At 38.6% G+C, this 23,136-nt stretch overlaps 1 protein-coding gene across 2 annotated transcripts in view; it reads right to left on the reverse strand.

Annotated features, from left to right (window-relative positions):
* Positions 1-23,136, reverse strand: part of LOC136877156 (arf-GAP domain and FG repeat-containing protein 1) — a 272,539-nt gene that overhangs the window by 32,979 nt on the left and 216,424 nt on the right. The window contains exon 10 of one of the 2 annotated variants that reach the window (XM_067150965.2): positions 10,964-11,026. In XM_067150965.2, coding sequence (XP_067007066.2) covers positions 10,976-11,026 — 51 coding nt within the window. In that variant the 3' untranslated portion in view covers positions 10,964-10,975. Of the gene's footprint in view, positions 1-10,404; positions 11,027-23,136 lie in introns of those variants that run through there. The other variant, XM_067150964.2, reaches the window with a different exon arrangement.

A 23,136-nucleotide genomic window follows, 5' to 3' on the forward strand; every position in this document is an offset into this window, starting at 1 on the left:
ATACGCTTCCTTCATATTCTTCAATTTCTTCACTTCGGTGACAGTAATCATTATGCCGAAAATACAGATAGGCTGTATAAAATTAGACATATTTTGAAACGTGTCAGACCACATATCACACCTTAAATATTTACTAGAGGTAAGCATAAAGTATCATTTTTCTAACATTTGTAGTTTTAGGATTAATTGTAAATTGTATTAACTGATGCACGTCAAGAGGGCCGGGCATGAAAATGGCTGGTCCAGGCATTCAAGTGTCCCGCTCAGAAGCAGGTACTGAACATGTTAAGGTTTATGAGGGTGGATGGCGCGTCTATGGAGCGTTCATCCAGGATTATAAATACGTCATCCACGTACCTAGCCCAGAATTGGATATTAGCAAATTTGATGTTATTGTCGATGGCGGTGTGCTCTAGGAAATCAAGGTAGATTTCTGCTAAAATTCCGGAGGCTGGTGAACCCATTGCCAAACCATCTTGTTTGTAAATGATCTTATCAAATGTGAAATAATTATTGTTAATTAGTAATTTTAAGATAGTCATAAAGTCTTGAACTTCAAGTTTACTTAGTTGGTTGTTAGCAAGTAAGTTCTTTACGATGATCGGGAATAATGAGTTGGTTTTTATACTGGGATACATGTTAACTATATCAAAGGAGTGCATTGAATGATATGGTTGAAGTTTGAAACTGTTTAGTTTGTTCACTAATTCTACAGTCTTCCTGATGGATTTATTTGATGAGAATTTATAATGTTTATTAACAAATTGTTGGATAAATTGAGATAATTTATGTAAGGGGCTTGGTCTGTAGTTTATTATGGGTCGTATAGGACACCGGTTTTGTGGATTTTGGGTAGTGCTTTAGCTGTCGGCAGACCTGTGTTCATAGTGATTAACTTTTGTTTTTCTTGTTCAGTGAGGAGAAAAGATGTGTTTTTTTTAAATTTGTTTCAATTGCCTTTGAATTGATTGTGTTGGGTCCTTCTTAACTATCAAAATGAATGAGTGAACGCAAACCTTTATGTGCCAAATTCATCACGAACCTACAGTTTCGAGTGTGTTGCATGTGTTTCAGGTTTTGCATTTACCGAGTCCAAACTCACGCTTGTGCAATTTTGTCTCACCTTTCACAGCTGGTTTTGAATTGACGCTTAGTGAATAAGTGATTTCAATCCCTAACTGCCAAATTTCATCTCAACCCAAAAATATTTTTAAAATGTTATGTGGATTTTTGAGACGATTGTGATTGTTGAAATCTAACCTATGTTTTGTACTACACTCGTGGGAAGCAACATTCAGTGGAAAAGTGTCTGAAATAAGTTGAATCTCCAATGCCAATTTCATCTCGAACTTCCGCATGGTTTTGTTGCGGTTTATATGTTTTTTAAGTGATTATGTTTTTGAGCCCTAACTCATGTTTGTACAATTTTGACTCACCCTTCATGACCATTTTGTAAACTGATATCGTAATTCACTATTTCATGTCTCTCATTTAATCACACTGATTTAACATCTTGAATATTGTAAATGTCTGCATGCTTACGCCTATGTCTATTTCCCACATTTTGGCTGAAGATGACGCCAAACAGCGTCGAAACTAGTTTCAAGTGTAAATATATATTGTAAATAAACTTATAACATTTATTTGTATTGAAAAGGTGGACCCTTTTAAGTTTCCTATCTTACGTTACATACTATAGTCTATAGCAGGGCCTCTCAAACGCCCAAAATCTCACGCATGCAGATCGAGGCGCAGGAGCTCAGTGCACTGTGCATCGGTGCCGCTCGGCTTGGTTCGGACCAACGCTTTGTCTCTGGGCTACTCGACTAAGCTCGGCTCTACTCGGCTCAACTCAGCTCAGATTTGGAGCGCTACGGAACAAGTGGGGCAGAGGGACACAGGGGGAGCGAGCGAGACAGGTGCATGCACCCTGAGAGGCCCTGGTCTATAGAGTAATTACAGCAGTCAGTATTTTCACAGGCAGGTAAAATACTTGTACATTAGTCACAGAGATAGAGAATGGCAGTCTTTCATCGTCTTCATATCATCCTGCGTGTCCCAATAAGAACGCTTGGAGGTTAACTTATTGTATCGAGAAATGAAATGTATGGCGATAAAGCAATGAATTTCATCAGAAGTTTTATGTGGATCCGCAAAATTTAAAAACACTGCATACTTTTTAGTCTCTCAAACTAAATATTTGAACAGCTGGTTATCTGCAAATAATTAAAAAATGTCAACAAGTCATGGATTTTCACGTGCTATAACTAGGCTCCGGAAATATCAACAATCGCCCAATATCGAAATCAGCCCCTTTGGTCTATCTTGGTTTGTAATTTGATTTATTCTTTTCTCTATCAGTTATGCGCTCTTTCGCAGCATCGGGTATTGGAACAGATCTTGCATCAGTAGACAGAAAAGGCACTTCGTCCTCTGGTAACACACCCTCACTATCGTAACTAATCCCGATTCTTTAATTATTTACAAGCTTCATTTCAGCACTGACACAACTGTTGAGAACTGAGATTATCAGTAAGCACACCATCATCTACATCACCAGGAGCCCTCATCTGTAAGTACACTTACATCGGGTGGTTCCACAAAAATATCACCATCGAGATCTTCAGCCTGTAGCATATCCAGTGCTTCTAAAAGGGAAAATCCCTTTCTGCAATGAAGATGTATGAAATAGTATGAAGTATCATGATCTGATAGCTGCAGCAATTTTACAGAGTATAAACACCTAGGCAACACTAATGATTCAACAAGCACTACTACCGCATTGTGCGCCCGTACTATTTCAAATGCTTACAACATATATAATGAAGTGTGCGTAACACTACTGTAAACATAATCCAATTAAACAACTTCACTTATAGATTTTATATCCTTCTTATGTGAAGCCGGCAGCCATTTCGCAGGAATCTTAGAATAACCTTGTGTCACAATAGATTTTAAAATTAAATAAACGTGATTACTCAATTCTGCAGACTCTTCTCTAACTGTCGGATGACACTGCACTCTTCCATATTATTTCTTGTTGCCACCAGTACTAAAAAAAAGGCGCAAAAATCGTTGCTATATGGCAATGCATGGCGTAAATGGGTTAACCCAGATCCACTTTGCGTGCCATATATGGTACAGCAAACTACACCCTCTTTTTGGACTTCTATTATTATTGAAATCATGCACATTGCATTCTTTACTATGGTACTGTCATGTTCAGAGAAGTCTTGCCTAACACATTATGTGGTGTGTTTTAGTAAACGGTGTTCACCAGTATTGTATAGCTGCATATAAGTCGTGTTTTCATGAGTGCCAGTAACAGTAGCACATTTAAAGCGAGTAATTCGTATTTTCCATATATACTGTAGTTATTTATATGGACCCTGTTGTGCTATATTTCACTTTAAGGTGCATATTTATATGAACATTAACCAAGATATGTCTTGGTGATGCTTGTCGTCCTTTCAATCTAAGTAGTAGTTTGATAGTCTTTCTGCTCGGCACAGTTTAGCTCATAATTGTGTTAGTTCTGATGTTCCCTTCTGTCTTTCCATTCACTTCATTATTATTTATCAACCTAGAAAAGCATAATTTTTTAAAATTTTATCATTTTTAATCACACAGAGTAAGATTTTAACATAAAATTAGCATTACATTCTCCTATCTTTCCACGTGTTTCACATTTATGGGTTCACACATCTTTCTAGGGAAATTTCATTCCAAGAAAAACTTGACTTGTTGGAAAGTGATTAATTTTCTGATGTAGAAGAGGTATTCATTGAGCCCCCAAATGCTGCAGTTTTGTTGGACAAAGACAGTGGGAATGAAGATAAAGGTGGTTTCACAGATAATTTACCTGGTAGCAAGCTTAATGGGAAAGTGGAAATAGTAACTGATAAAATGTCAACTAACCATAGTGACTTTGAAGATTTGCCTACTGAAGTAGATCAACTTGAGTTGGAACCAGTAAGGCGCAGAAAGTTACCTTGAATTGCTGCAAAATGGCAAAACACTTTACAACCTATTAATACGCCATCTAAAGATGGAGTTGTGTTATGTATTGAACAGGAGGACATATTAAATTTTCCTTTGTACGGAACGATTCTAATATCTTATAATGTCTTGTAAATGGGGAAAATAAATCTTTGTACACATTCAGGAATATTTCTCAACAGCGACTTCATTGAACTTTGTGAAAAGTCATGCAATGAACTGTTTGAGTTATTTTTACAGAGGACATTGTTTACCATGTATTTCTGAATGCAACAGATATGTCAGGCTTTTAAAACTAGATTCCTCGAATATTTTTTGGCAAGAAATGAAGGTTTTCTTTGTTATTTTAATTATCTGGATAAAATAACATTCCTTCAAAGAGATTAAGTTGGAAGGGTGTGGGTGATGTGTATAATTCTATGTGGCAGCCGCTAGGTGGCGAAACTGGTTTCTTAAAATTGGTTATTTCATTCACTGTGATGACAACATGAATCCAAAATTGAACTTCTGATTGACCTTTTACGTGGACATTTCATGAACAACTTTTGAGCTGAGGAACACTTGTCTTATGAGTACAGGGTGCCATACTTTGGGAGACATTCCTGTAAACTGTTTATAAGAGGAAAACCTATTCATTTTGGTTTCAAGGTATGGTGCCTAAACACGTGTCTTGTAGATTTTTAAGTATACCAAGGGAAAAATCTAACGCGAATGCCCAGTATGAAGCAGAATCTGGGAAGTGCTCAGCCCCACTGGAAACAATGCTGAATAATCTTTGACCAGATCTGAAAAAAAATACCCCTCAAACTATAGCTTGATAACCTCTTCAATGGAATGGGATAGCTAACATACCTTGATACACAAGAATACGGTACTACTTTTACATTTTAAGAAAATCGCATTCCAAAGGATCATAACTTGAAATCTTCCTCTGCCATGAAGAAAGAAAAACTGGGTATGAATGAATACCTAAAGAGCTTGAAGGAAGGCGCTCAGGTTTGCCATTGGGTAGGTAATTTAGTTGTAGCATCTACATAGTATACGTATTTTTTTTTTTTTAATTGGCTTTACGTTGCACCGACACCGACAGGTCTTATGGCTTCGGTGGTAGGGTCATGTGAGGCGAATGGAGGAAGATAGGTTATCTAGGAGAATAATGGACTCTTATGGAGGGTAAGAGAAGTAGGGGGAGACCAGGACGGCGATGTTTAGACTCAGTTTCTAACGATTTAAAGATAACAGGTATAGAACTAAATGAGGCTGCAGCAGTAGTTGCAAACAGAGGATTGTGACTATGTTTAGTAAATTCACAGAGGCTTGCAGACTCAACACTGAAAGGCATAATGGTCTATAATGATGTATGTATGTAAAACAAAAGGTATTTCAGATCCACTTTTTCAATACAATAATAATTTACTGATGTGAATTATATCACATGCTGTTCATAAAAGAGTGGTACTAGTTTCGACACTAATTACGTGTCATCAGCCAGTGATACAACTAAGCAAAATACAAACATTAAAAAAAAACAATATTCCATAGTTTTGTACCATAATTTTAACTTATTTCAAATTCCTATTGTATGTGTGTCATGTGTTTTATATTGTTTTTTGCTTAATTGTATAACTGGCTGAAGATGACACGTAATTAGTATCAAAACTAGTACCACTCTTTTATGAATGGCATGTGATATAATTCACATCAATAAATTATTATTGTATTGAAAAGGTGGATCCGAAATACCTTTACTTCACTATAATCCCAGTTCAATACAGGCCATAATGAAATTTCTAACTTTCAATGTAAAACAAAAGACAGCACCACCGCCCAGCATCCCATGTATGTCATGGGCTTTTTCTCGGAAGTTACAGGTCGAATAAAAGAAATTAAAGCTCTCCCGGGGGTCTTCATTTGCACAATAACAAATGCTGAAAGTTAAAAATAAAATCTTGGGGGAGATCCAGGTTAAGCTATCAGTGACTGATATCAACAGGTTTGGACCACTGTAGGAACACACTGACAGAAAAGAATTAGGAACCGATGGTACAGTTTGACCCTGGTTCTTCTTCTATGTTGACCTACATTCCTTGGTTTCTTTATTGTTAAAACAAATGCTTAGGCATGTGCTGGGGACTGTGTATAAGTATAATATGTATCAAGTTGATATTATGCAGTGTATGAGGACGGTTTGAAAAGTTCTCGGAATCACCGCTAGATGTCAGTGCTAGAGCAACGAGGTTCCCGTGCAATAATCGCACATCCTTTGCGAGTGAACACGTGGCACGTCAGTGCTCTAGCTGCAGGAGTGTGGTAGTGACGACTCTTTGTTGTTGTTCCCGCGTAGTGATTTGTGATAATGGAAAAAACTGAGATTCGAGCAGTGATTAAATACTTTGTAAAGAAAGGTATGAAAGCAAAGGAAATTCATGCCGACTTTCAGAACACACTGGGGGACTCTACTCCTTCATTTTCAACTGTTGCCAAGTGAACCAGCGAGTTTACATTTGGTCGGGAGAGCTTGGATGATGATCCGCGTAGGGGACGGCCAAAAAGAGTTACGACCCCAGAATTTATCGCAAAAGTGCATAAAATGGTCATGGAGGATCGTCGACTGAAAGTGCGGGAGATTGCTGAAGCTGTAGGGATGTCTTCTGAATGGGTATATTATATTTTAACCGAAGAATTGGGTATGAAAAAAATTATCTGCAAGATTGACATTGGACAATAAATGCACCAGATTGGAAATGTCCGAACAAAGTCTGGCCTGTTTTCAGTGCAACCAACAAGATTTTTTGCGTCGGTTTGTGACTACAGATGAAACTTGAGTCCACTACTACACCTCAGAGACAAAACAGCAGTCAAAGCAGTGGAAACATGCTGATTCACCATCACCACCAAAGAAAGCAAAGGCAGTGCGTTCGGCTGGAAAGGTCATGGCCTCAGTTTTCTGGGATGTAAAAGGCATTCTGCTGATAGATTATCTTCCTACTGACCAAACAATTACGGGGCAATACTATGCAAACCTCCTAGACCAACTACAGGAAAAGATACGCGAAACAAGGCCTGGTTTGGCAAGGAAAAAGGTCATCTTTCATCAGGACAACGCTCTGTCGCACACAAGTGTTATTGCCACGGCAAAACTTCATGAACTGGGGTACGAATTGTTGCCACATCCACCTTAATCACCTGATTTGGCACCATCAGACTTTCATCTATTCCCCAAGCTGAAAATTTTCCTCGGTGGACGGAGATTTTCTACAAGGGAAGAACTGACAGCCGAATTGGAGAGGTATTTTGCAGGCCTGGAGGAATCTCATTTTCGAGATGGGATCAAGGCATTGGAACATCAATGGACCAAATGCATTAGTCTACAGGGAGATTATGTTGAAAAATAAAAGCAGTTCCACCGAGGTAAGATACTTCATTCTAGTACATTCCGAGAACTTTTCAAAGCACCTACGTACTAAGGTGTAAGCTTGGATTTGGGAGATTGAGGGTTTGAACTCCACCACTGGCAGCCCTAAAGGTGTTTATCCGTGGTTTCCCATTTTCACACCAAGTAAATGCTGAGGCTGTACACTAATTAAGGCCATAGAAACCTTACTCCCAGTCCTAGCCCTTTTCTATCCTACCATCCCTGAAAACCTAGCTCAGTGTGACATTAAACTGCCAGTACCCAAAATCATACTATTTACTGAACAAGTATGTACAAGTTCCACAAAATTTAGGCAGTGAGGTGTTTTGTTATCTATTAAATTGCCCTTGTACTTAATTTCCTATGCAACTGAATGTGGCTTTCTTCACACATTCATAGTAAATCAATGACATGACGTATATAATAGTTCCTATTATTTCTAAATCTATCAGGGTAATTTTTAATTATATATTTGGTCTTCATAGCGCCAAAACACTTAACCTGGGAAGAGTTAAAACACATCCACTTATTTTCTTTTTTATATCTGGAAGAGACCGGGCAAGTTGGCCATGCGGTTACGAGCGTGCAGCTGTGAGCTTGCATCTGGGAGATAGTGGGTTTGAACCCCACTGTCGGCAGCCCTGAAGATGGTTTTCCGTGGTTTCCCATTTTCACACCAGGCAAATGTTGGGGCTGTATCTTAATTAAGGCCATGGATGCTTCCTTCCAATTCCTAGGCCTTTCTTGTCCCATCGTTGCCGTAAGACCTATCTGTGTCAGTGCGATGTAAAGCAACTAGCAAAAAAAAAAATCTGGAAGAAACCTAGGAGAAAACGATAGATTGTTCTTCATCTTGCAGATGCCTAGAAAATTGGTCAAATCAAAAGCTTACTAGGCTATGGATCTGATGCCAAACTATTCCTTTTCTAAAAAGTTTAAATTTATCATAAGTTATTTCTCCAGTATGGTATAAAAAAATATATAAAACAAATAAAAATAACATGGATTCATGTTCATGAGTGGGAATGTGAGGAGTTATGATTTTATTTAGAGCATCATACCTATCGGTATAATTTGGTTCGGTCTGTAATAGCTAAAATATGCATGTATAGGCATATATTATTATTATTATTATTATATGTGAATGGTCCCTTTTGGAACACACGAAGCTTTATTTATGATTTCGTTTGCGGAGGATCCAGGATGCTTTCATCTGTTGACTAAAGATCCTTTTCCGTTCTTCCGTCCACTTGGTACCTGCTCTTTTTGGTACTTCATTCTCTGGAGTAACTTCCCACTTGTCAATTTTGTTTCTATATATATTTCGATTCAAAATGTCTTCAGGTTGAATTTGTGCATTTTTCATGTCCACTTTTGTTTGTTGTATCCAAGGGAAATTCTTCAGTTTATCAACTCTTTCAAGAACTTGGTGGGCTAGTCTATTTTCTGGAAGCCTCTTAACATGTCCATAAAATTTCAGCCTTCTTTTCCTGAGATCTGCCGCAATATTAGATAATTTTTCTGTAGATTTCCGGGTTTGGAGGCGGTACCCTTCTCCCGTGTGTCTTGGTCTTAAAATTTTCCTCATGATTTTTCGCTCTTCTTTTAGGATATTTTCCAGCTCGCCCTTTCTATGAAGCGTTAGAGTTTCCCCTGCATATAAAGCCTCAGGTCTGATTACAGTATTGTAATGTTTAATCTTAACGTGGAGAGACATACATTTTTTGTTGTAGATTTCTCTTGTTCTCCCATAACCTCTTCTGAGTTTTTGGACACGGTTGTTTTGGGCTATTATCTCTTGTCCGGTTGGTTTGAGAAATTCGCCCAGGTATTTGAAGTGAGGGACTCTATTGATTTTTCCGTATTTTGTATTGAGACTATGGATGTCTAGTTTTGCACAGAAAAATTCAGTTTTCTGGAAGGAGATATGAAGTTCGACCTTTCTGGCACATTCTTGGAGAATTTCAACTTGCTTTATTGCTGTGACTTCATCGCTGGACAAAAGGGCCAAGTCATCCGCGAAGGCTAAGCACGGAATTTCAAGCTTGTTTTTTCGTGTCCCAATGTTTAGGCATATATATATTAATCAGAGTTTTTAAGAGAAAATATAATGTGATAGTCATCCTTCATTAACAATGACTGATTCATGCGAATCACAGAACAGGACTTGGCACATATCATTTGCGCATTTGATTTTCCTTGCAGAAAATACAAAATGAAAAGTGCTGCAATTAAATAATATTCAATGCTGACCACTCCTGCATAGAAAAGTAGCCAATAAGCACAACACAACTTAACAGTTATAAAGGTGAACTACAGTAATTTTGTTCTAACTTATTAGTCTTTCAAAAGAGAATCATCACTAAAACAACAGTGGTTCAAATCCCGGTTAATGCACGTAGATTTTTAAAATGAATAGTCACATTCCTGTAGTTTGGATTTAATGTAATATTGGTGGTCTCGTGGCTATAATTACATTATCAATAGTCATGTAACATACAACCTTGGTTTCCTCTCTCAAAAGGAATGGTTTCAAGAATATTACCACCTTAGTCAAACTTTTAATCTGTAAGATTTTTCACAAACTTTATTGTTTTTAATAATATTAATTTGTCTAGCTGCCAACCACAATTTCTTGCACTGAAGTTAGAGAAACAACAAAATGATGGATGCCTAAAAAAGGGTTTATCCAACAGAAGTTCAATTTTGAAATTAAAATTGAATTTTATAATACACACTGTAGATTCTATGGAAAAAGTCCAGGATATAAGCCAATGTTAACATTCGGCAAGTAAACTGTGATTGTGACAATACTCTCCCGAATTTAAAGCTGTACAATCATAACATCTCAGTATATTTACAGAGATCAATCTATAGAAACTTCACAAACAGAATTTGTCAAATCTGGGGAATTAACCTTCTTTCCCAAAAAGAGAAACAATATAAATTTAGTAAAGTCTTATGCAGTTCAGTCATTAAAAAAAAAAAAAAAAAAAAAAAAAAGGTTCTGGACAATATATAAAACAATAAAAGATATAAACCTGAACTTGGTCTGAAACAGTGCGATTTTAGTTTACATAATGGGTATTTCTACAGAGCAAAACGAGTTATTAAAAATAAATAGTTACTGACATATATCATTATCTCCTAACTACATGTGTAGATATTAACTGCACTGTTTGTACAAATTACAGAATTAAAAAAAAATATCTGTTCTTAAATAACTATTGAAATTCTTAAAAAATTCTTCAAAGTGTTAAATTATCTATTTCCGTCCTGCTTAGAGAATGTTCACACATCCTAATTAGTCCATTAGTACAGAATCTGGCATGAGGATTCTCTGCGAACAACTTTCTCAACTGAGTGAGTGTATCGAAACTGTTCTTATGTTACAACTCTACCATTAGAATAGTTCATTTTTTAATCTTACATCATTTAAAAAGCGCATTATCCCTTGCATTTTTTGAAATGCAAAGGTTTTTCAGATATATGCATACAACTATGTGTACACGCTTAAAAACATAGATAAAAACATTCTTGCATACATACGTTACTAATCTTTCATAAAAATGGATTACTGGAATGGCCAGTAGGAGCAGGACTAGCACCAAGCTAGAAGGAAAAATAAAATCACATGTAATAATTATAATAACAACATGCAATTAAGAGTAAAACCTTGCTAATCCAATAAACAGATATCCCAATTTTAAAGATTACATCTATTTTCATCAATATTTGATGTACATTTTTATAAATAATGTTTACATGAGGATTTGTATTTTCATTTTCTGAAGCTAGAGTTTCAAAAATGTGCTTTCTGTTTAAGAAAATAGAAAATCTATAATGACTGGCATCTATGTGAACCAAAGTTTCGTACTGGATATATCTGATGTTCTGAATTGCAAACAACAGTTTACCAAAGTCATAAGCAACTGTATAATTCTCAAGGTTTTATGCACATCTAAATATGACAGGTTTTATATTGTCTAACTGCAGCCTTACTCTACTCAAAATCCTGAAAAGAATTTTACTTGGTTTACCTGAAATGGAGATAATCTTATCCAATACCTATAGAGTATGGTGCTTTTTCATCTTTCCATATTTTATACCACAACATTAGAGAAGTACCAAGGAAAAGTAAAGAGATAATGTACAAAATGTACTATGTACTCATCCTGATTTATATAGCTGAGACTTGGACTTCGACTAGTAGGCAAGAGAGAAGAATTCAAGCCAGTGAGATGAAATTCCTAAGAAGTATGATAGGAAAGACAGAGTGAGAAATGAAGATGTTCGGAAGGAAGCTGGGATAGGAAAGATAAATGAGAGAGTTGAAAAGAATAACTAAGGTGGTTTGGACATGTATAGAGGATGGAGGAGAATAGAATCCCAAGAAAGATGCTCGAGGCAAAGTGCGAGGGCAAGAGAGCAAGAGGAAGACCTACAACAAGGTGAATTGAATCAGTCAAGAGTGGCATACGAAGATAAAATTTTGACTGGGACAAGATCGTGGAAGAGGAATGGTGGAAGGAAAGAGGAAGATGGAGAAGTGACACACATACCTTGACCCAGCAGGAGCTGGATAAAGGGAAATGATGATGATTGTACCGGGCGGTACACCTCCATGCCGCTAATTTAAAATTTGCGCCAGTTGAAACTCCTCTGCTGGAGGAAGTCTGAACTTTATCTACGCTATTAATTCTCTACTTTCTCAGAAGATGTCACCACGTGGAAAATTTTGAGTTTTTGAACTGTGTCATTTTTGATGTGTTTTTGTTTCGCTTGAAGTAAGAAGTGTGAACTTTCTCTTCTAGAGGACACTACTGAAGATCAACAATAGTGCACCCTAGTGCGAAGTCAAAGAACTATTTTGTTGGAGAAATTTTTATTTCAAATGTTTGTTCTTTGCTAAATTTTTTTCAGTCATTGGTTAAGTTGGCAATATTAACCCCTTCTTTCCCCTTGTTTTTAATCTAGCCTATCTTGAATTTCTTAAATTAATTTTCCACCAATTATGTGTTTCTTCTTAGTATTGTGTAGGGGGTTTATTGATGAACCAATAAAATCCTCGTGGGAGGGTGTTCTCATTCCCCTAACGCCTAGAACCTTCCGCGAGAGTATTTAAACTGCTGATTTTAGGGTCTCCGGGCCACTTCTGTTCCATCTTTCAGTGTATTAAGTACATAGCAGGAGGCGGGAAGCGCCTCTTTCCTCGGCAGCGGTCAACAACAAGGTAATGGCCAATTAATAACTTTTTTTTCTTGGCTAGCTCAGCAGTTTAACTCTCGGGGCGGGTTCTAAGCGTTCCACCATGTAACCTTTTCCTAAATGTAACTACTCTTTCATATATTCTCTTTTAAAGCTACATACTGGGATAGAGAGTGCTAACCCTCTCGAGCTCCCACTCATATTGTTTTGAGGTGAACTTATTTTTCTCAACCTATTCTTTGTTAACGTAAAACAAATTGTTCTCTTCTTAAGTCACCTCTTTAGTATGGGATTAGCCCTTGTATTAACGGCCTAGTGCCAAGTAGGTCTTAATCAAAGTGTATTAGGAGTGCAAGTTCGCCTCCTCTCAAATTGTTACCTTAGAGGTCATTTAATTAACCTTCTTTTCATTTTATAGACCTCAGTAGATTGGGTATTCTACCCCTGTGTTTAGGTCCGTTGAGGACAACTTGAAGGTGGAGTTTGGTGTGGCCTGGGAGAGGCTTAAATTTGAGAGCGAGTGGCTCTTTTGAAAATTGAGTGTTGTACGCCTCGTGGAGGCTTTTCTGTGTAATTTGGAGCAAGGGCTCCCAGGCATGAATGGGGTTTTCTGCCCCTCTGTTGAAACTTGTGTTTGGGGTAAAACTGGGCTGATTGCCCTAGCATTGTGGAGTTAGGGCGCGAAGCCCAAATCTTGTAAATATTGTAACTACCCTTTGGACTTGCTACTTTGTACCTGCCATGCTTGTTATTTCTTTGTTTTAAAAAAGAAAATATAACCTTGTTAAATTTTAAATTAATTTTACTTTAGTAGCTTGAGACCTGTTCACCACCCCGCACCTTCTTTCACGCATAACTACCACAAAAACTCGGTAACAGTAAGTACAGCCGTCCATAGCGGAGCAAGTAACACCGGCTCCTTAGAGCAACTACGTGATGACGCCTGTCTTAGAGAACATAACACATTCACATTGATCAATATGTTAACCCTGAATAAAATTTAAATTAAATTAACAAACAACTGGATTCTTTATTTGAAACTCTTATTCCACTTCTTTGTAGATTTTCATCCTATGATGGAAGGTCCCACCCTCAACCAGTAATAACTTCAACTTCTCCGCCTACAATTCCTTTACACGTTATAATTCTCAGGTTAGGTCCGTATTGAAATGTACGTAAATACAAAGTATGTTACAAGTGTTATTTTTTTAATATCCACCTAAATCCACCTAAAAAGGTGGATATTAAAAAGAAATAACACTTGCAACATACTTTGTATTTACAGTTCCTTTACCAATCATGTCAAGTTCAATCCCCTCCCCTCCTGCCATTCCTCAAGACCTTGAGCCTACAGCATAAATGATATACCGAGTTAGTGTGCAGAGGACCACGCACATAAACACATCAGTCAACTGGCCAAAGAAGGACAGTCAGAATTTTATTACAAACACATGAGAGTACACTTCTTGTGTTTCTTTGGCATTCAATTAACTTTAACTTTCTAATTATAGGCAATTATACCACCGAGACATACACAATTATGGTAATCCTTATTGGCAGCAAACCAAATCACGAAACATCAATTAATAATCAGATATCGCCTTGTCCAATTAGACTTAACTAATGAGATCTCTTTTTTTTTCAAGATGACGGCGAGTGAATGTCTCAGTGTGGGTATCCTCTGTGCTACTTTAGTAATGTGTGGTTAAACAAGGATTTGCTGTCTCGAATTGTGTTGGAATTTCTTCCGAGGAATTTAGTGGTGATGTGGAGTGTAGCGAGTTAGCGATCTGTGACGATATAATGGTGAAATCAATGAGATTGTGTTTGTGCACCAAGTGGTCGGGCTGTGACCAGCTTACGCACACTACGGGGCCAGCTTCTTCAAGTGCCACGAGTGATCCACCTGCAGGTAAGCAATGGAACATGGAAACTTCCCTCGCCCTCCCACAGGCAGGAGACTGGTTAACTTCGGATCGTAAGTTTTATTTTCCTTCCTTACTGACGGCTAATCTATCTTGTTTTCTTATGGTCCCAACATCGACCCACGATTCGTTGAAATTACGTTGTCATGCACGCCGTTCCCCGTTAAGTTTCTAACACTGTTACTCCTGTCACCGAGCTCGATAGCTGCAGTCGCTTAAGTGCGGCCAGTATCCAGTAATCGGGAGATAATGGGTTCGAGCCCTACTGTCGGCAGCCCTGAAGATGGTTTTCCGTGGTTTCCCATTTTCACACCAGGCAAATGCCGGGGCTGTACCTTAATTAAGGCCACGGTCGTTTCCTTCCATTTCCTAGGCCTTTCCTATACCATCGTCGCCATAAGACATATCTGTGTCAGTGCGACGTAAAAAAAAAAAAGGGTTACTCCTGTTTGGTGATGTGCAAATTAACCCTGGGCCTACAACAAACAATGAGTTTTCTGTGTACTGTCAAAATATCAGGTCCATAAAAAAAAAGATTACAAACTGTGAACTTCATGTTCATGAATTAGCTGCTTTCGACGTTATCGCCTTAAATGAAACTTGGTTGACGGATTTTGTGTTAGGCTCTGAAATCCCACTCTCGAAAGAGTTTTCCTTATTCAGGGCCGATCGTAGAACTGGATCCTGGGGAGGGAGTGTTTTAATCCCTGTCAAATCTAAATGGCATGCGACCCTACGCTCCGACCTGATGAATGACTGTGAAGCTGTTTGGGTTGAAGTTACATTTCATAACATGAAGTATCTATTTGCATGTTTCTATACACCACCTCATTCTTATCTCAACTATTCTGAAGTTTTTCTTTCCTCTGTGCTTAAAGCCATTCATTCCAAAGATAACATTGTCATACTAGGAGACTGTCCGTCTCCTGGATTTCCCCTTTATTAGGTCAGCCTTCTAATAGCCTTGACAAATGGTATATGGACCACTATATTACTGGACTGAACTTCAAACAGCATGTCTTGGAAAACACCTGCAGAAATAGTCTTCTTGACTACCTGCTTTCCTACAATGAGCCCTCATCTGTTTCTGTGGAACGAAATATTTTTAACTCCAACCACAAATCCGTTGAAGCAACTTTCACTCTCACCCCTCCCTGTGCTCCGAGATGTCATCGACCTGTCGTTAGGAGCTCTGTGCCTGTGTGGCGTAAAGTTGACTGGCAGGCTGTGAATCGTACCCTGTCCCTGTTACCATGGCATTTGTTGCATGTGGGTGAAGTTCAAGATGCGGTGGACTTATTTTATGATTGGGCGCTTGCTGTGATCTGTGACCTCATTCCTACCCGTTCGATGTCCAGAAAATTCCCCCCATGGAAGAAGAGTGATACTAAAAGTGCTGAACAAAAACAATCGGTAGCCTGGAGACAATGGAAGAATGCACCCTCCGAGAGAAATTATAAAATATTCTCTGACCTTCGCAAACACCAGAAGTATTTATTAAGGCGGGATTACTCAGAATATATTAATGGAGCCTGCCTTGAAGTAAGACACAACAGTAAAAGGTTCTGGTCACTTATAAATAACAGAAGAGAAACAAACGAATACCGGAAGTAGTAACCTGGGACCATTCTATAGCCAGTGGAGCAGATAGACCTGAATTATTCAATGAATATTTTACCTCTAATTTTGTTAAACCTGTGCAGTATGCTGAGTTTCCTAAAATCAAATCTGTTACTTCCCATAACCTCAGTAATATTTCTACCACTGAATCTGAAGTGTACTCCCTACTTTCGTCTTTGTCAGAAAATAAACCCACTGGTCCTGATGGTCTCAGTCCTATCTTCCTTAAGAATGCAGCAGTAACTCTTTCATACCCTATTAGTGTGATATTCAGTCGGTGCTTCTCAGTCAGCTACTTTCCGAGCTCCTGGAAACTTGCTTATATCACACTCATTCTTAAAGGCGGACAGAGGTCGGATATCGCAAATTATTGCCCGGTCTCTATGTTACCTGCTTTATCAATCATTTGTGGGAGCCTCTGTGGCTCAGAAGGCGGCGTGTCGGCCTCTGACTGCTGGATACCATGGTTCAAATCCCGGTCACTCCATGCAAGATTTGTGCTGGACAAAGCGTAGGCGGGACAAGTTTTTCTCTGGGTACTCTGGTTTTCCCTGTCATCTTTCATTCCAGCAACACTCTCCATTATCATTTCATAGCATTTATCACTCATTAATAAATCACCTTGGGAGTGGGGACCCCATTGTAAAAGCAGCATATATATGTTTCATTCATTACATCCTTGACCCGGTCAATGACTGGAAAACAGGTTGTAGGTTTTCATTTTTATCAATCATTTGTGAAAGGATCATCCACCAGCATTTGCTTGCGTTTACAGTTCCATATATATCCCCTCAGCAGCATGGTTTCATTCCTGGAAGCTCCTGCATAACTAACTTGGCTATCCTCCTCCATCATGACATGTCTGCCATCCATGCGGGCTCTCAACCTGATGTACGCTATATCGGCATCGCGAAGGCCTTTGATACCGTGGATCACAAGCTTCTTACACACAAACTTTGTGAACGGTTTAATGTGCATGGGAGACTCCTAGCTCTAATTAATAGCTTTCTGAGCGAAAGACTACAGCGCGGGGTCCTTGATGGATGCAGTTCTTCTCCCACCACCACCCTCTCTGGTGTCCCGCAGGGCAGTGTCCTAGGTCCACTTCTTTTTGCCCTGTTTAATGACGACCTTATCGATACTGTTTCCCACCATTCATGTGAAATCCTTCTCCTTGCAGATGATTGTAAAATCTTCAAGCAGATCGATTCTCCTACAGATAAAATCCAATTGCAAAAATTTACTTGATTCACTGTCAGGCTGGTGTACTACATGGTGTCTTAAACCTCATCCCTCCAAGTGTTCCACCATTCACACTTCGTAAATCCCCTGTTCTACAAGAATATCACCTACTGAACCAACCGATTGCTCTTGTTGACAATCGAAAAGACCTAGGAGTGCATTTTGACAGTAAATTGTTGTTTGTCTCGCACGTAAACAGGGTTAACTCACGTGCTATGTCACTCCTTGGTTTACTCTACAGGTTTTCTGACATCACAGATGTAAATGCCCTCAGAGCATTCTACGTTTTCTGTATCTTACCTGTTGTTGAATACGCCTCTCCAGCCTGGTCCATTTCTGCTTCTTCAAATCTCAGCCACCTTGAACGTGTACAATTTTTTTTCTGTGCTATTGTCAGAGCCAGGGTCCCTGCATGTCGTAACCTAAGCACTATCCAAGTGACTGGGAAACAAACTCAAGACTCTTTCTACTCGGAGGAAAGTAGCTGACCTAAAGCTGCTATACAAAGCAGCTAATGGTCTATTTAGGTCTCCAGATTTAGTTTCCTTATTCACCCTCCACGTTCCATCCTGTAGTACCAGAATGAAGACCCTATTCCATATTCCTTACTCCCGGCTTCTTCTCACAGTATTAAACATTCCAGCAATGTTTAATACATTACCTATCGACAAGAACCTAGACATGTTCATAACGTTTCCTTCCTTCTGTCATGATATTTCTCATATAACTTAATTTTCCTTCTTGTTCTTTCCTGTTCTGCTCCTGTATTTACTGTAAATGTATTTTTCTTTGTTAATATCGTTGTCTATGTAAATATGTATTATATATGATTGTACAGTTTTTATTGTGTTTGTCTTTGTAAATATTTATTTCTCTTTCATTTTAGGAACCAAGTGACCTTGCCGCGGTGGGGAGGCTTGCATGTCCCAATGAAGCAGATAGCCGAGCCGCAGGTGCAACCATATCGGATGGGTATCTGTTGAGAGACCAGACTAACGAATGGTTCATCGAAAGTGGGGTAGCAGCCTTTAAGAAGTTGCAAGGGCGACAGTCTGGATGATTGACTGATATGGTCTTGTAATTATACTCAACATGGCTTAGCTGTGTTGATACTGCTACACGGCTGAAAGCAACGGGAAACTACAGCCGTAACTAACTCCCGAGGACATGCAGCTCTCTCTGTATGAATGATGTACTGATGACGGCTTCCTCCCTGGTAAAATATTCCGGAGGTAAACTAGTCCCCCATTCGGATCTCCAGGTGGGGACTACACGAGAGGGGGCGATTATCAGGAAGATGGATACGGACATTCTGCGAGTTGGAGCGTGGAATGTGAGAAGTTTGAATCGTTGTGGTAGATCAGAGAATCTGAAAAGGGAGATGGATAGACTAAAGTTAGATGTAGTTGGTATAAGTGAAGTACGCTGGCAGGAAGAACGGGATTTTTGGTCAGGCGACTTCCGAATTATCAACACAAAATCAAACAGAGGAAATGCAGGAGTTGGTTTAATACTGAATAAGAAAATAGGGCAGCGGGTAAGCTACTACGACCAGCATAGTGAAATAATTAATGTCGTCAAGATAGACACCAAACCAATGCCCACCACAATAGTGAGTGCAGGTCTATATGCCTACTAGCTCAGCGGATGACGAGGAAACCGAAAGAATATATGAAGAGATAGAAGATTTAATACAATTTGTAAAAAGTGACGAGAATCTAATTGTGATGGGAGACTGGAATGCAGTGGTAGGCCAAGGGTAAGGTAAAGTGATACAGTAGGAGAATTCGGATTGGGACAAAGGAACGAAAGAGGAAGTTGACTGGTTGAATTCTGCACTGATCATAATTTACTCCTTGCCAATACTTGGTTCAAACACCACAAACGATGGCTTTATACGTGGATGAGACCTGGAGACACTGGAAGGTATCAAATAGACTTCATTATGATTAGGCAGAGATTCAAAAACCAGGTGTTAGATTGCAAAACTTTCCCCAGAGCAGACGTGGACTCTGACCACAACTTGTTGGTCATGAAATGCCATCTGAAACTGAAGAAATTGAAGAAAGGAAAAAATGCAAAAAGATAGGATCTAGACAAGTTGAAAGAAAAGAGTGTGAGGGATTGTTTCAAGGAACATGTTGCAAAAGGACTAAATGAAAGGGCTGAAGGAAACACAATAGAGGAAGAGTGGATAGTCATGAAAAATGAAGTCCGCAGGGCTGCTGAAGAAATGGTAGGAAGGTATGAACGACATAAATACAAGAATGCTAGAAATGAAGAGGGCAGAAAAGAAATACAGGCGATTAAAGAATCACATGGATAGAAAGTGCAAGGTAGCTAAGGAAGAATGGCTGAAGGAGAAGTGCAAGGATGTTGAAGGTTGTTTGATTCTGGGAAAGGTAGATGCTGCAGATAGGGAATTCAAGGAAACCTTTGGAGAAAGGAAATCCAGGTGTATGAATATTAAGAGATCAGATGGAAAACCACTTCTAGGGAAAGAAGACAAAGCAGAAAGATGGTAGGAACATATCCAGCAGTTGTATCAAGGCGAGGATGTAGAGAATTTGGTTCTGGAACAATAAGAGGCTGTTGATGCTGATGAAATGGGAGACCCAATTTTGGGGTCAGAGTTTGACAGAGCTGTGAGCGACCTAAATAGGAACAAGGCACCTGGAATTGACGACATTCCCTCTGAGTTACTGACCGCCTTAGGAGAAACCAGCATGGCAAGGTCATTCCATTTAGTGTGTAAGATGTATGAGACAGGAGAAGTCCCATCCGATTTTCGGCAGAATGTTGTTATACCTATTCCCAACAAAGCCGGTGCTGACAGGTGTGAAAACAATCGCACCATTAGTTTACTATCTCATGCCTGCAAAATTTTAACATGTACTGTTTACAGAAGAATGGAAAAACAATTGGAAGCTGAGTTGGGAAAAGACCAATTTGGCTTCAGAAGAAATGTAGGAACACGTGAAGCAATCCGAACTTTACGTTTGATCTTAGAGGATCGAATCAAGAAGGACAAGCCCACGTACATGGCATTTGTAGATCTAGAAAAAGCATTCGATAATGTTGATTGGACCAAGCTATTTAAGATTCTGTAGAAGATAGGGATAAGATACCGAGAACGAAGAATTATCTACAATCTGTATAAAAATCAGTCTGCAGTGATAAGAATCGAGGGCTTTGGAAAAGAAGCAGCAATCCAGAAAGGAGTGAGGCAAGGCTGGAGTTTGTCCCCCTTCCTTTTCAATGTTTACATAGAACAGGCAGTAAAGGAAATCAAAAAGGAATTTGGAAAGGGAATCACAATCCAAGGAGAGGAAATCAAAAAGGTTGACATTTGTTATTTTATCTGAGACTGCAGAAGATCTAGAGAAGCTGCTGAATGGTATGGACAAAGTCTTGGGTAAGGAGTACAAGATGAAAATAAATAAGTCCAAAACAAAAGTAATGGAGTGCAGTCGAACGAAGGCAGGTGATGTAGGAAATATTAGATTAGGAAATGAATGTTGTTACTTGGGTAGTAAAATAACCAATGATGGCAGAAGTAAGGAGGACATAAAATGCAGATTAGCTCAAGCAAGGAAGAGCTTTCTTAAGAAAAGAAATTTGCTTACTTCAAACATTGATATAGCAATTAGAAAGATGTTTTTGAAGACCTTTGTGTGGAGTGTGGCATTGTATGGAAGTGAAACATTGACGATAACTAGCTCAGAAAGAAAGAGAATGGAAGCTTTTGAAATGTGGTGTTACAGAAGAATGTTTAAGGTGAGATGGATAGATCGAATCACAAATGAAGAGATACTGAATCGAATTGGTGAAAGGAGATCGATTTGGCTAAATTTGATGAGAAGAAGAGATAGAATGACAGGACACATCTTAAGACACCCAGGACTTGTTCAGTTGGTTTTTGAAGGAAGTGTAAGTGGTAAGAACGGTAGGGGTAGACCAAGGTATGAATATGACAAGCAGATTAGAGCAGATGTAGGATGCGGTAGTTACGTAGAAATGAAAAGGTTAGCATAGGATAGGGTGGCATGGACAGCTGCATCAAACCAGTCTATAAACTGATGACTCAAACAACACAACAACAACATATATTGCACATAGCTCGGATCTTTATAATTCGGCGCTATGCTGTTGCTGACCCTGAATAAATAAAAAATTAAAAAATTAAATAAAAAGGATATCATAACAAGTGAATAACAGTGCACACCGAAGATTTTAACACGACCTTTTAAGAGCATCAACCTTTTCTTAATAACATTTTAACATTCACATCATTCTTGGTTTAATTTTAAATGGTTTTAACTATGATATGTATGTGTCAATTTTTAGCAATCTACTGAAAATGATCCAATTATGATCAAAACATGAATAGATGTGATAATTGTGAAATTTAAGATTTTTAAATTCATATTATACCATAATGTATTGAATAGGGAGGATACTGCTTAATAATAAATCATTGTTATAGTGATTTAATGATTATGTCTTAGGTAAAACTCCAAAACTGGGAGAGTGGGATAGGACTAGCCCTCCAGAAAATTAATTAGGTTATGTCACTACCTTTGTCCCTTATCAAGGAAGACACCTCAGCACCAGAATTATGTCCACCAAATTCCACCCTTCTCATGAATGCCTTACATGTTCTATAAAACATACCACTGATTCATACAGTGATGACCACCTTGTGAGTATGGACATGGAAAACAGTGGTATACAATGTTCTGGATATTTACTGCCCTAAAACTTCCTGAAGAGATACTTTCATTTCTGCATATTAAAAAATGCAGACTTCACTAGACATAAGAAATTGCAAATCTTACAAGTGCTTGCATAACACATTCAGCACCAAAATTAGCTTGTGTGCCCAACACTGGACAACACCATCAATTAGAATATTTCCCAGTATGCCACACTATTTTTCCATATAAAGTGTTGAATCCAACACATGGACCACATCATCAAGGTGAATATCATACTTTTTCAGTGTGTCCAAAATAGCTCTAGAGCAGGTTTTTCTATCTGCTATTTGAAGCGCATCATCAGAATAAACCATCAATTTCTGTTCTGAAAGTTTGTTCTTAATTTCTTCTACCCTTTCATTTCTTCTTCTTCTTCTTCTTCTTCTTCTTCTTCTTTTATGACCACATAGGATCACTTTAGTCAGTCCGTCGTTCAGGTCTCTTTGAAGGGATTGTTCGGGCTTTGCGGTCCTCCCAGTACTTCTTCAGACGCTCCGATCTTCGTGCCCTTTCCTCAGTTGAAAATGTGCGTGTTGTTGGTTTGTTTTGTGTAAGGGTAAAGCGGAGGTTTGTATTCTTGAGTTTTGTATTCAATTTTATCTTATTTTTGGTGTCTTCTGTTGTAAGGCCTATTTCCTTCAGATCCTCTCTTACTTCTCTGATCCATTTACATCCTGTTGTGGTATTTTTTGAGACGAGATTGTGTTGTACTAGTTGTTTCAGAAGTCTCGAGTCCTGCATCCTCATGATATGTCCAAAGAATCCTAGTCTCCTCTTACGCATAGTATCTGTAATGGGTTCTAGCTCTTTGTACACGACTTTGTTAGGTATTAACCGCCACTGTCCATCTTTCTGATATTTTTTGTTGATACAGGTTCTTCCAATCCTCCTTTCAATTTTCTGAAGTCTGTCAGTCTTTGATTGTTTATTCAGGTAAAAGAGTGTTTCTGCTGCATATGTAGCTTCTGGT

The sequence above is a fragment of the Anabrus simplex genome, chromosome 7 (genome assembly GCF_040414725.1).
Source record: "Anabrus simplex isolate iqAnaSimp1 chromosome 7, ASM4041472v1, whole genome shotgun sequence".
Taxonomy (NCBI): Eukaryota; Metazoa; Arthropoda; class Insecta; order Orthoptera; family Tettigoniidae; genus Anabrus; species Anabrus simplex.